This window comes from Parambassis ranga, chromosome 16, assembly GCF_900634625.1.
Source record: "Parambassis ranga chromosome 16, fParRan2.1, whole genome shotgun sequence".
Lineage (NCBI taxonomy): Eukaryota > Metazoa > Chordata > Actinopteri > Ambassidae > Parambassis > Parambassis ranga.
This window is the reverse complement of record NC_041036.1, coordinates 4901129-4913671: the sequence shown is the minus strand read 5'-3', so window position 1 is coordinate 4913671 and position 12543 is coordinate 4901129. Positions and strand designations below refer to the sequence as shown.

Genomic DNA, 12543 nt, shown 5'->3' with positions numbered 1-12543 from the left:
CACGCTGTGTGCATGAGATGGCCTTGCTGAGAGATAAGCATATTTCACAAACAGGGCCGAGCAATTATAGCCCGAATAATTATCCGCTGAAGGGGAGACACGATTCGCCCCACTGATCAGCAAAGTTCATGTGAAGTTATAATTAAACAATAACTCGTTTACAAATGAACGCACACGCGCATTTGTGTACTTAAGTGTGCAAAGTGTAATTAGCTGCGATGCATCTGAGTGAGACTGAACAACAACAATGTCAAATGGTGGAATTATGTTCAGCTCACGAGCTTGTATCACTGTTATCAGTGTGTGTGTGTGTGTGTGTGGAAGGAGGGAGGAGGTGTGTGTGGAGGGGAGAAAGACAGATTGAGTGAGTGATTGATACAGAGGGCTGATTCATCTTCACACCAGTCAGAGATGGACATGATGTTTGACAGGGAAACTTTGTACAAAGACGTTAAATGGAGATCACTGGGAGGGGTAAATAATAAAACATCCATTTTCAAAATTAATTAGAGCCCAGGAAATCATCCTGAAGCATTGTGTTAGATTACATTATGTGATCTGAGTATGATTAATGCTGCGATTCATTCACAGTTTGTCCACTTTAACTTGTCAGCCTTTCCAACAAGTTAGTGAAAAAAAACACTAACTAATACTCTCACAGTGACGGAGCTGAGTGTGCTGACTCAGCATTGCTGCACAGCAGAATGTATGTGTTCATTATACCTGCTGCTGCTGCTGCTGCTGGAGGCAGCGGTGCTGCTGGAAGGAACAATGGCTGTTGATTGACTTTAGACAAAATAATGTTTTGGCTGGGAGAACAGAGGGAAAGATAATGCAGTGATCATGATAACCTGATTAATAAGAGACACTTCAGGTCTGTGCAGACAGCCTGCATGATGCTTCCACACCTGCCTGAGCATGGCTGAGGCGTCCTCTCACAGTCAGCTTCATGGTGGTGGGGGCGCACTGAGCACAGATCTGGGGGTGAGGTGAAGGTTTTCATATCAGCACATGTATTTTACTCTCAGCCATTACTGTGATTGTTCATTTTTAATGTCAAGACCCACAAAATCAACAGCATATAGCCATAAATCTTTAGCTTTTAGGTAACATTGTGGCTCTTGTCTGATTTTAATTGTGGTAACTTGGTAAAAAAAATGAAGTGTAACTGAAGTGTGTGAACTGATCCTGGTTCTAGGAAGTTTACACTATCGTTCGTGGCTTCTCTTGAAGTTATACAACAAATTTTATCTGCTAGGCTACAGATTAATTTCATTTTTGATGTGATTACTACTCACTTGACACTCTACCAGCGTTGAGTGGTTTTAATAGTTCAGCAAAATCCGGCTGGATTATAACCAGCTCACTCTGACAAGTTTTTAAATTATAGATTAGGCCCATAATTTTATTTTATTTATTTTACTCATTTATTTTACAATTCTATGTTTACACTACACTTTCTTTCATCCATAAAAAGGTATATAAAGGACATCTGTCGCGTTAATGAAACGATGAAGATGTTTCTTTTAAATATATATTAATAAACATAATGATTATGGTAACATGTGGTGAGTGATGTTAATGGTATAGTTTTATATTGGATTGATCTTCATTTTTTCTCGCATTTAAACCGATTCCAAAAGCCATTAGATCATTCGCCGTCCTTTTTGACCCTTCCATGACTCCATAATAACAGAATGACAGCTTGGACTCACCCCTCGGGGTCACGCTGCAGTCGCTAGATGGCGCTGGAGCACCGAAGATCATCTCTCCACAGTTCAGTCAGCAGCAGAGCAGCTTGTATTTTTTCCCCTCCTTTCCCTGAGAGCCTAATGGGAAATTTCAAGTCACCTAAATAAAAAGGAAGGTGTAATTAAAGCGACGCGCTATTAATTGCATCTGCTAGTGAGCGGATGAAGGGCACGAGGGCGCACTTTTTTTGATTACTGGGCTGCACGAAAGTCTACTTCAGAGATCAGAGAGAGGAAGACAGGGCTTTATATCTGGGTGTCATTTCATGCCAGGCGTCCAAATGGCAGGTCAAACGGCTGAGTGATGATGATGATGATGATGATGCAGAGAGAGGCGACTTTTATCTCCCACTGCGTCACCAAAACAACCCATGGAAATGATATGCTGCTAACAGCCTCTGTAGTACACAGAGATCATGTACACGAGCTTATAAGTAAATGAATCATTGATTAAAAAATGCAATTAGGTCAATAAAACCACCGGTGAAATAATATAAAGAGCAAGAAACACTTTTTTTTTTACAAGATTAAATCGCAACATTTTGACTAAAAAAACATTTATGCAAATTCGAAAATCAATATATCTAAAATTGGAGCCAATCCTACAGGTTTATTCTCGTAATTCAAGCTTTAATTGCGTAAAAGCGAGCCCTAGTGTTCTCATCAGGTTCATTGGTCAATGTTATCAATGGCCGATCAGTCATTGATTCCCAGTCAATAGCTGAGGCGTTAAATCTCCTTAAAAAAAGCCTCCTGGTGATGCAAACATTTTTTTTAACATTCGTAAGTTGAAACTTTACAAACAGCACAGCACAGCTTGCAGTGGGAATATAAGAGCACAGGCAGACTGGAGAGGATGAGGAAACACCATCAGGGTCACCACTGTCAGTGTTACTGCGACTGCAAGGGCCTGTAGAAATATTAGTCAGCCATTAGACCAAAAGCTTTCTTTTTGGATTGATTTGAGCCTAGTTTTATTTAAATTATTATTCAAGAAAGCGTCAAAGGTCTGTGTTTCTTTAAACCTCATCCAGCAAAGCTGGAACTTCCCTAAACAATGTCAGTTTTTGTATTCAGGTCGCCTAAAACACAAGAATTTGGATTGTTTGTTTTTTTTAAACCATGAAAGAAGCACCTTTTAAAGATTTTAAAAAAGTTTAAAATCACATGTAGCTTTAAAGTCTTGAAATAACAATAAAACCAAAATATTGGTCCCCTTTCTAACCCTTATAGACCTCATTTGGCCCTCGGACCACACTTTGGGACCCCCCCCCCCTAATTTAACCCTGGATAGAAGCTGTGTTTTTTTCCCCAGTACATTTAAAATCAGCCCTGGGGGCAGAAACAGCACATCATCGCTTCACAATCTTCCATTCATCAACCCTGATTCTCTCTCAGCCATTAATTCCACTCAAACCTCAAAGAAGAAGCATATTTTTTTAACAGCACAGCTGTCAAACACAGCTCACTGCTGCAGAATCCTAATTTGCTGAAAATAAAATAAATTAAAAAAAATACATTTAGCCTCCAAGTTGGAAAAAAGCTGTTTAATATCAACCCCATTATTTAAAAATGTGCAAGTCCGTTGTTCATGTGTGCAGTGATGGAACACCTGCAGGCGTTTATCACCTCTGCGTTATATCTACCCCAAGTTCATCCAGTGAATATGACATAGCCTATAACATCCCCGCCCATCCCAAATTAACAAAAAAAAAACAACAAAAAAACAAAACGACTGGTTTAACAAGCAATTAAACAAAACAACAAGAAACAAAACAGCGCTGGATTGCTACAGGTCTACATCCCACAACTTGTATTTCCAATGAATTATGACTTGGATCGATTCATTAAAGCTACTGAGGAAAGGTTTCAATGCCATGATGCTTTCTGCTTGTTATTATCTGTAAAAAAATCACACAGAGCAAAAAGAGAAGGGGGAAAAAGAAAAAGAAAATCTGTTTTCACATGAGAGGAAAAAAAGGAGTCCCTGGATATCTGTCTTTGCATAAAAGAAAAAGCAAGCTACTGTACGGAGAAAAAGATGTATATACATTTAGCTGTGACGGTCCAGGCTGTGGCAATCCCGCTGAAAACTGAAAAATAGTGTCTCTCTCTCTCTCTTTTCCCACTTTCCCCTACAAAACAAAAGCCTTTTTCTCGGTGTCATTTCATATATATCTCGCCCCTTTGTGTCATCTATAAAAGCCTTCGCAGAATAAATTACAATCTCATTAACAAAACTACAAAATAAAATAGAAAATGTCTACGAGCAAATGTTTCCGTCTCATAATAAAGCAACAAGACGAAGAAAATGGCTGAAATGAAATGCATGGCAACGAGCTCACAAATTAAACACTTTGTCAATAATAATAATAACAATAATAATAACAACAATAATAATTTTGATCATATGCTGCATTTTTTTGGAAAGTCACTAAAATGTGTTTTGTAAATAAACGCAAAGGCCGGATGATCATTTTTCTTTTTCTTTTTTAAAACTCATCAATCATAATGATATTACAATTTTCGTCCTCTCTAGGGTTTGTTTACGTTTGGACAACGATTAATCTGAATTCAATCCTTAAAGCCTTCCTCTATTTGAATTGGAAACACAATGAAATATAATTTCTGAGCGGACGCCAAGCATCAAAGCAAAACATAGACAATTAAAGTAAATTAAACCAATTCCAAAATCTCTCAACTTAAAACCAAACGCGCCACAAAAAAACAATAAAAAAAATAAAAATATTAAATTCAAGACGAGAATAATTTCGGCAACAAAAAACAGAAGGTCTACCAGCACACAAATACAAGGCAGTAGGTAGTCTATGAGTGGAAACTGAATTCTCAAGCTGCTTGTTTTTTGAAAACATCAATCCAAAAAGTGCCCCAGTGAAGAAAATAATAATAATAATAATAATAATAATTATAGAAACATAAAAAAGGGATGAAGCCATGACTTTGAAAAGTTATACAATATTTACAAAAGTGGATCCAAATGCTCTGTGAGAGTTGCTGCCATCTTATTTTTTTTTTTTGTAGAGATCTGTGTATCTAGAGCCCATCCTGTTGTGGAAAAGTGCCATGTATAATCCAATCAATCGCCACGGAGCCCTTCCTGGGGCTGGGAGACGCTCTGAGGGGGGAAATAACATTGCTTAACGCGTGTTCTGTGAGAAACAGAGTGAACTTTCTGTTTACACTGCTGCTTGAGTCATGGCAGAGGTCATACACTTTTTATATTTACCACCTCGCTGCACTCAGGCCAATTAATTTAGCCAATATAATAATAATAATAACAATAATAATAATAATGTGTGTACATCCTGACCTCACAGAATAAACATGTCCTGCAGGTTCCCAGCAGTGTTTTGATGCGCTGCCTGCATGGCTGACAGATGGGACTCAGGCGATGCTCACCCTCAGCTGGACTCCACTGGACTAAGGGGGCTGCAGCCTTTAGCGGCCTCCAGTTTACTCCATTAACGCAGCTCCTTTGACCCCCCTCCACTGCACCACCCACACACCCATCACTGCTGCTGCTGCTGCTGCTGACGGACGCACAAATTTGAGCTACAAAACTAAAAACGCACCCCCCCTTTTTTTCTTTTTACGCACAGAAAAACAAAAATGTTGGATTTGATATAAAAGTGGCGAATGGAAACCATTCAGCTTTCCTTTTCCGTCTGAAAAACAGGTCCCCTCCCTCTTTTTTTTTTCATCAAGTATAATTTCAATACACAATAGGGGCTACACCTTGAAACTGCGTCGACTGGAGTCACAGTGCTGGGCATGTATCCTCGGAGAACACAACACAGGCTTATGTTCCTTTAGCTCTGGGAGAGGGGGAAAAAATGTCCTGTTCTCCCATCACTCATTCTCCATTTCTCAGATATTCACTGCAGATACTGTGTAAGTACTCACTGCAATCTATTATACATAAAACACCCACTATATTGTTTCATAGTCCAGTGATTTATATATAACCTTGGGGATAAATAAAAAAGGATAAACAAGTCCTGGAGGAGCGGTCCAGCAGAGTTCATTGGACCGGGGTCTGGACCCCATGGTGCGGCGGCGTGTCCCCGTACACATCCTCGCTCCCCGGCAGCGCTCCTCCGGGAGGGGTCATGCGTTTCTCCTTCTGTCTCCTGTTACAAAACCAAACCCTCACCACTTCTTTCTCCAGGTGCAGACTGTCCGCCAAGCTGATTATTTCCGACGCTGCCGGTTTAGGGCACTTCAAAAAATGGCTCTCCAAAGCTCCTTTTACGCTTACCTCGATTGAAGTCCGTTTTTTTCTTTTCCTTCCCTGCGCCGCGATTTTGTCCAGGCTGGTCGGGCTGCCCGAGGTGGAGTCCGCCTCCTCCAGCCACTTGTTCAACAGAGGCTTCAGCTTGCACATGTTTTTGAAGCTGAGCTGCAGGGCCTCAAACCTGCATATGGTGGTTTGGGAAAACACATTTCCGTACAGGGTCCCCAGGGCGAGTCCCACGTCCGCCTGCGTGAAGCCCAGCTTGATCCTCCGCTGTTTAAACTGTTTGGCAAACTGCTCCAGGTCGTCCGAGGTCGGCGTATCCTCGTCCGAGTGGTCGTGGTGGCTCTGCGGCCGGTGCTGGTGCTGATGCTGGGACGGTGGGTGGCCGTGATCGCTGAGGTGCGGGCTGTGGTGGTCTTCATGACTGTCTCTTAGGTTGTGGTGGTGCATCCCCTGTCCGCTGCCCGGGATGAGCCCATTCACGCTGAAACCCGGCTGGGAGTATATAAGGCTTTGGCCATTCGTCGTCGCCATGCTCGGTATGTGCGCCGCGGTTGTGGTTCTCCACGCACGGCCGTCGTGGTGGTTCCCGTGCGTCTGGTGCACCAGGTGGGGTGGCCGTGACTGGTGCTGCAGGTTGTTGCTGGAATTGTGCATCTCGTCCCGGGCGCTCTGCACCGCGGGTTTGATGTCCTGCTCTGCGCCGAGCGGGCTAGAGGACCACGGGGCTCCCTCTCCGTGGGACAGCGCCGTGATCCACTGGTGTGCGTGGCTGAGCGAGTGGCTGTTGCTCTGCAGCGGATAGTCGCCCTGCAACAGGCTCTGCGCGTCCCGGTACGCCGTGGCTTGCTGCATGCTGCCGGGCTCCGAGTGCACGATGGATGCGCTGGAGGTGAGGATGTTGTAGTGGTTAGACGCTGCGGTCGCCATGACTCTCGGAGCCGGACTGGTCGCTCTTATTAAAGGAACCTCGCATTTGACAGATCCTCTCCTGCCCACAGGCGGCTCCCAGGCGCTCTGCCAAGTGGACGCCGAGGCGCACCTGGACTCAGCCCCGCCCCTGTTGCTCATTGGATGTCGCAGAATGATGGACGTGGTTACCAAGGGCAACGAAGCAGCGATTGGCTGCGTAAAAGTCTCAACAAACACTACTCTCTTTGTTGGAGAGGTGCGAGTTGAGGCTCCCGTGGAAGCGGAGAGCCGGAGTGCAGCATGGGGAGACGGAGCACCGGGATCAGCAGTACAACTGTAAGATACAGTTGATTTACTTTGATAATCATGTTCTATCCAGACTCTAGGTAGTCTAGTTCCTAGGGGGGCAGGATTCCCTCTATTGAGAAGATATTTTTGTTAAAAATATAGTGTTTATTTACATAGACTTTAAATTGTGTTCTTATTGTTGACTGTAATTGTGCCTATTTATGTTATTAAATGTTGTAACTGGAATACGTGTGACACATCCTGATTCGTTCAGACATGTTAACTCTTATAGTGAGATAGATTAAAGCTTACACAGATGCATGACTATGTAATCTGAATATGAATGTTTTTAGTGCTGCTGCATGCACATAAATACATCCGTATTATCTGTGTGTGCATGAAACAAAATATTGACGTAGCAGCGTGTCTTACTGGGGATCAATATGTATAAATCAACCATTACTTTTTATGTTAAGATCAATTAAACAATGACATGGAATCTAATTTAATGAGGGAGGAATAAATCCATAAAGTGATATATGTGGTTTTTAAATTGAAATATTTTGGTGAGGGAGAACTCAATCACATAGATATATTTATTCAAAATTGTTTTTAAATTGTTAATAAATTAGACTAAATGACTGATCCTTATTTGGGTAAAAAAGATATAGTTTGAACTAAGACTGATAAAACATGTAAAGATTCCTATAATAATGTCATCTGAATTTCTCAAACACTGATGAAGCTTGTAAATGTGTATTTTTTTTTGGAGGCGGTTAAATGTAGATGTAAATCAGCTGTCTTGACTTTAAAACTTTTAACAGCCCATAAAGTAAACAGATGAACTTTTGTGTCCAACCTGGCAGTAAAGGGAATTTTACAAGTTTCTTGTGGTGGGAGTGGCTTTACACACACACACACACACATACACAAAAAGGAAGGTCCCTGGATTAAAGCTGGGGTTCTATATATAGCCTGAATAGCTTACAGGAATTATTGATTTTCTAGAAAACATGAAATAAGCAATATACCTCTCCAAACGCTCCTTTATTAAATGTAGTTTGAAGGTTTTCGTGTGAGTCTAAATGGTTGTTTACAGCTCTGTAAGGGATCTATGTGGGGCCATTAGAGCGTGGTGCAACAGCAAAGAGAGCTTTCTAGGATTCTTTACATCACCAGAGAAGATTTAGAAATTATTTTCAGGTCTTATAGAGAACTATGATCGAGTTAATAGTGTGTGAACAGCTTCTCTGGCTGCTCATCACCCACTAAAGTGAAGACAGACACACAAGTGAAGAAGAGGATTAAGTCCAAACTCAGGCCCTGCAGTCCACCAGGGCAGGGAGGGCAGAGGCTTCCATCCCATCCCAGCTGTCGTCCCGCTCAGTGTCAGCTTCAGGGACCAGGACTTTGTCCAGAGAGGGGACATTCCTGGCCGACTGCTGCTGGTTGCCATAGGGAGAGGTAAATGAAACAACAGCAGTTGCGTCGCTGCTGCTCCCCCCCCCTCCCTGTTCCTGGACTATCTAAAGGCCTCTATTTAGAGAGGCTCTCTGCAGCAGGGACAAAGCCTTAGCAGGGATAAAGGAGGGAGGAGTAGAGAGCGCCGGGCCCTGAGAGGGAGAGCTAGAAGAAGTGAAAAAGATGAGAGAGATTATGTTTGTCCTCAAAGCTGCTCCTCACACTCCAGCCAGATAAAGGGAACGCTGCGAAAAATGACAAACTTTAAATTCCTTCTTAAAATAGAAGCATGTGTAAATGTCTAACCCATGTCTTAGTCCTGTATATTAGAAGATTTTCAATAACTCCTACTGTATATATGCAATTAAAGGCACCTCTGGCTAGTTAGGCCTACAACAATTCAGTCTGCCAGAAATAAAGTATCGCATGCTGGCCACAAATTAAACCTATAAATCAGTGCAGACATGTCTCTCCAATATCCACTCTTTATAACTTTAAAACTATGCAAATGACTAAAACTGTAATTAAACATTTTATGTAATAACTGGGAGCCACAGTAAAAATTAAATGGCAATAAAAAAAAAGCAATTATCAAAAAATGTAGCGAATACACAAAAGTCTATATTGTGAATATTTACATTCACAAATCATTCTTAGAGATGTTAATTTATTCATAAAGTTCACACAGGGACACATGACATGTGTGCAGACGGAGGTCTGTGAACAATGCAACAAAGGGCAAGTGCTAATTGCAAAAATGTCTGTTCTGTATGACCTGGACTGGGTTTCAATTCATATGCTGATTTAAGTTGTGCTACAACTTTAAACGCTGCTGTTGTTTGTGTATGAATGAAAAATAAATGTATCTATCTTTAGGGCTTTTCCATGTATATTGTGTTATATCCTGTGCAACCAGCATGTAAAAAAACTGTAAATAATTAACAGATATATGGAAAAACAGAAGGCTAAACCTCAAGAATGTTTTCTTCTGAAGGTCTGAACCAGGCGATGATGATGATGATGATGATGATGAAAAGGGAGAAACACACACACACACACACACACAATGCTCACAAGCACTTCAATTAAGTATTAGTGATTGGGCCTTAAAAGGATCTGGTTTCATAGGCTAATAATCCTTTATAGATGTGATTCCAGCTGCACTGACAGCACATGAAGCCGCCAGGATTTAAGTCATAGCAGGAAAAGTTTCCAGGCACGGCTCAGTAATTCATTCTGGTAATATTGAACATTATTGTGGCGTAACATTGAAATCGGCCAAATCAAAAGAACATTGTGGTAATTAGGCTGTAATTCAAGGAATTACCACATCGCCACACAGGCTTAAATAGTCGTGTTGGGAGAAACGCAAAGCACATTATTTTAATGGTGTAATATGCAAACTATGGCTCGTTTCAATTACATGGCTTAACAATGCATAAATGATGCGAGCCTTGTTATTTGGACTGCAGGGTCTGCAGTTATTCAATCACTCAGAGGGGCCAGTGTTAGGGGCCACGCTGCCTTCTTCTCTCATGCACTCAACACACCCAGCAGTGAGGGGCCGCTGCCAAACTACATTTAAGGGAATAAAAATGAACAGTAGAGAATGTAAGCGTTAAATTAACAGTAGGATAATTATATGACCCGTGTGCTGTAAAGATTCAATTTCTAACGCTCTAATTAGGCGACTGTCTCCCCATACATCAGCTCCCATCCCTCTGCCAATTTCTCACCAGAAAGCGTCCTGTGAGCGGAAATAATTAGATTTTATTAAGACACGGCTCGTGTAATAAAGAAAATCAAAGGAGGGGGGGCTGGTTAAATATGATATGTTTTTTTTAAATCACCGATTGTTCCACACATTCACAGTCCACTGAGGCCCATTTAAAGACATGGACAGTTGAGTTCAAACTGGAGGAGAGAGGCTTTGAACAACAGAGAATGATTATATTAACCCCTGCAATGAACTGCCTACAGTCTACTGAGGAAGGAGCAGGACGCTAAACAAAAATAATAATTAAAAAAATCACTGTAATGATATGTTATGTGAGGCTGCAACTAAGCTATTAATTCCAGATCTACACATTAAGATGGCGTATTTACATTTTTTTTGTATAGGACACAAATGATGTTAACAACATGATAAACATGTCAGGACTGTATATCATCACATCATTTCACATAAACACGCTAAAGCTAAAAGAAAGGTTTTTACATCACAGAAGTGAAATAAACACAATAAAAAATAAACACTGTTTTTCCTAATTAATCTTCTTTAATTGACTAATTGTTTTAGCAGTTATCATGTGTATAAGCCTCTACTGGATACTAGCATGATATCTTATAAAAGACAAAATGAATTGAAGCACAATTAGATGGTTAATAACTTAGTATTTAGTGCTGCAAAGACACAAATAGTCCCTGCCGGAGCGTTATTGCTCCAATGTCATCTTGAGGGAACAATCATGACTAAATGGATTCTGTTTGCTTTGCAGTCATCATTTGCTGTGACTTGTTTGTCCACATATCATAGCAGATACGTGCTACAACATGCACTGTTACACCATAAACTGCAGCACAGCTCATTTACTGCAAAGTAATAAGAGAGGTTTTATTTCAGATTAGCTGTTCTGATATCAATAATTCCCTCTAAGGCCCGTTCCTTACATAATGAGAGCCGAACCCACGGCTTTCATCCTTACTGTAATTGTTGTGTGCATCAAAGATGGGGAGATTGACAGACTGTATGGGAGGATTATTACAGAGGTTGAGTGACGACATACTGAGACGGTCCGTCAGGAGGGACAAGAGAGAGAGAGAGAGAGAGAGAGAGACTAAGATATGTGGGTGAGAATGGGAGAAAAGTGGGAGAGGACAAAAAGTGGGGAGAGAGTTAACGAGAGGGAGAGCATTAATTGTGTGCTTTGTGCCGGGGCTCTTTTGCTGAGTGTGGCTGTCGAGGTGCGGGCGCTAACCCCTCCAGCAGCCCGCCGTGATCTGAGCCAGCTCTCAGACTGCTGTATTCCAATGCAATTAGGCCACTCAAAGGCCTGCTTAAAGCTGCACCCCCACCATACACACACTCAGATAGCAACAGCCCCTGTGGGTCCCCTCCATTGTAGCAGGGAGGTGTATTCTGTCCCCTCTTTGAGGCCCTGGATGAAGAGACCACCCCAGGGAGCAGAAAAAAAAGCAAGGATTACCTCTCTTTCTGTCCCTTTTCGTTCTGTCTTTCTCTTTATCTCTCTCTCTCTCTCTTTCTGGTTTAAGAGTTCACCTCTAAAAGTCTATCAGCTCAGGCAGACACACAGCACAGCTCTGTGAGTTAGCTCCTCCAAAGAGACACAGGTTGGAGGAAACAGAAGAGCAATGAGGCATTTCTGTGATGGATGTCATTGTGGGACTGCTTTAGCAATATCACTTCCCTCTTCCCTTTTTCATTATTCATACAGTCATATATTTCAACAAGTGGCGTGGGGCGTGTAGCTCGCTAGCTCGTCCCCGTTGGCAGCCTCAGTCAGCCAGTCCCCTCTGTGTGCTGTATTAAGAGGAAGCTCTTCACGATAGCAGAGCTCTCTTGGCTGAGTTTCAGTGTGTTTCATTCCCCAGAAAGCATTTAAAGCAGATTACAAACCCAACACTACACCTCCCCAGTAAGAGGAGAGAGAGAGAGAGAGAGAAAGAAAAAAAAAACTGGCACATTAACACCTGCAATACTACTCAATGGCATCAACAGATTAACGAGGTAATCCACACAATGAGGTCTTTGATTCGTGTGGTTTGGCAAGCAGTGACGCCAGGCATAATGCACACTGTTATTTCAGACCGTCCCAGCACGAGAAAACCTGGCAGAAGCCTTTTCCTTTTTTT

The 12543-nt window shown here is 41.9% G+C and overlaps 1 protein-coding gene across 1 annotated transcript; it reads right to left on the bottom strand.

The window, feature by feature from the left end:
* Positions 1-5793: 5793 nt before the first annotated feature.
* Positions 5794-7080, bottom strand: pou3f2b (POU class 3 homeobox 2b). Its single transcript, XM_028425880.1, has one exon. It carries the CDS (start codon positions 7078-7080, stop codon positions 5794-5796), a length of 1287 nt encoding a protein of 428 aa, XP_028281681.1.
* Between the last annotated feature and the right edge of the window lie 5463 nt (positions 7081-12543).

Excerpts from the sequence above, each read along its gene's own strand:
- pou3f2b (XM_028425880.1), bottom strand. The coding sequence starts at position 7,080 with ATGAGCAACAGGGGCGGGGCTGAGTCCAGGTGCGCCTCGGCGTCCACT.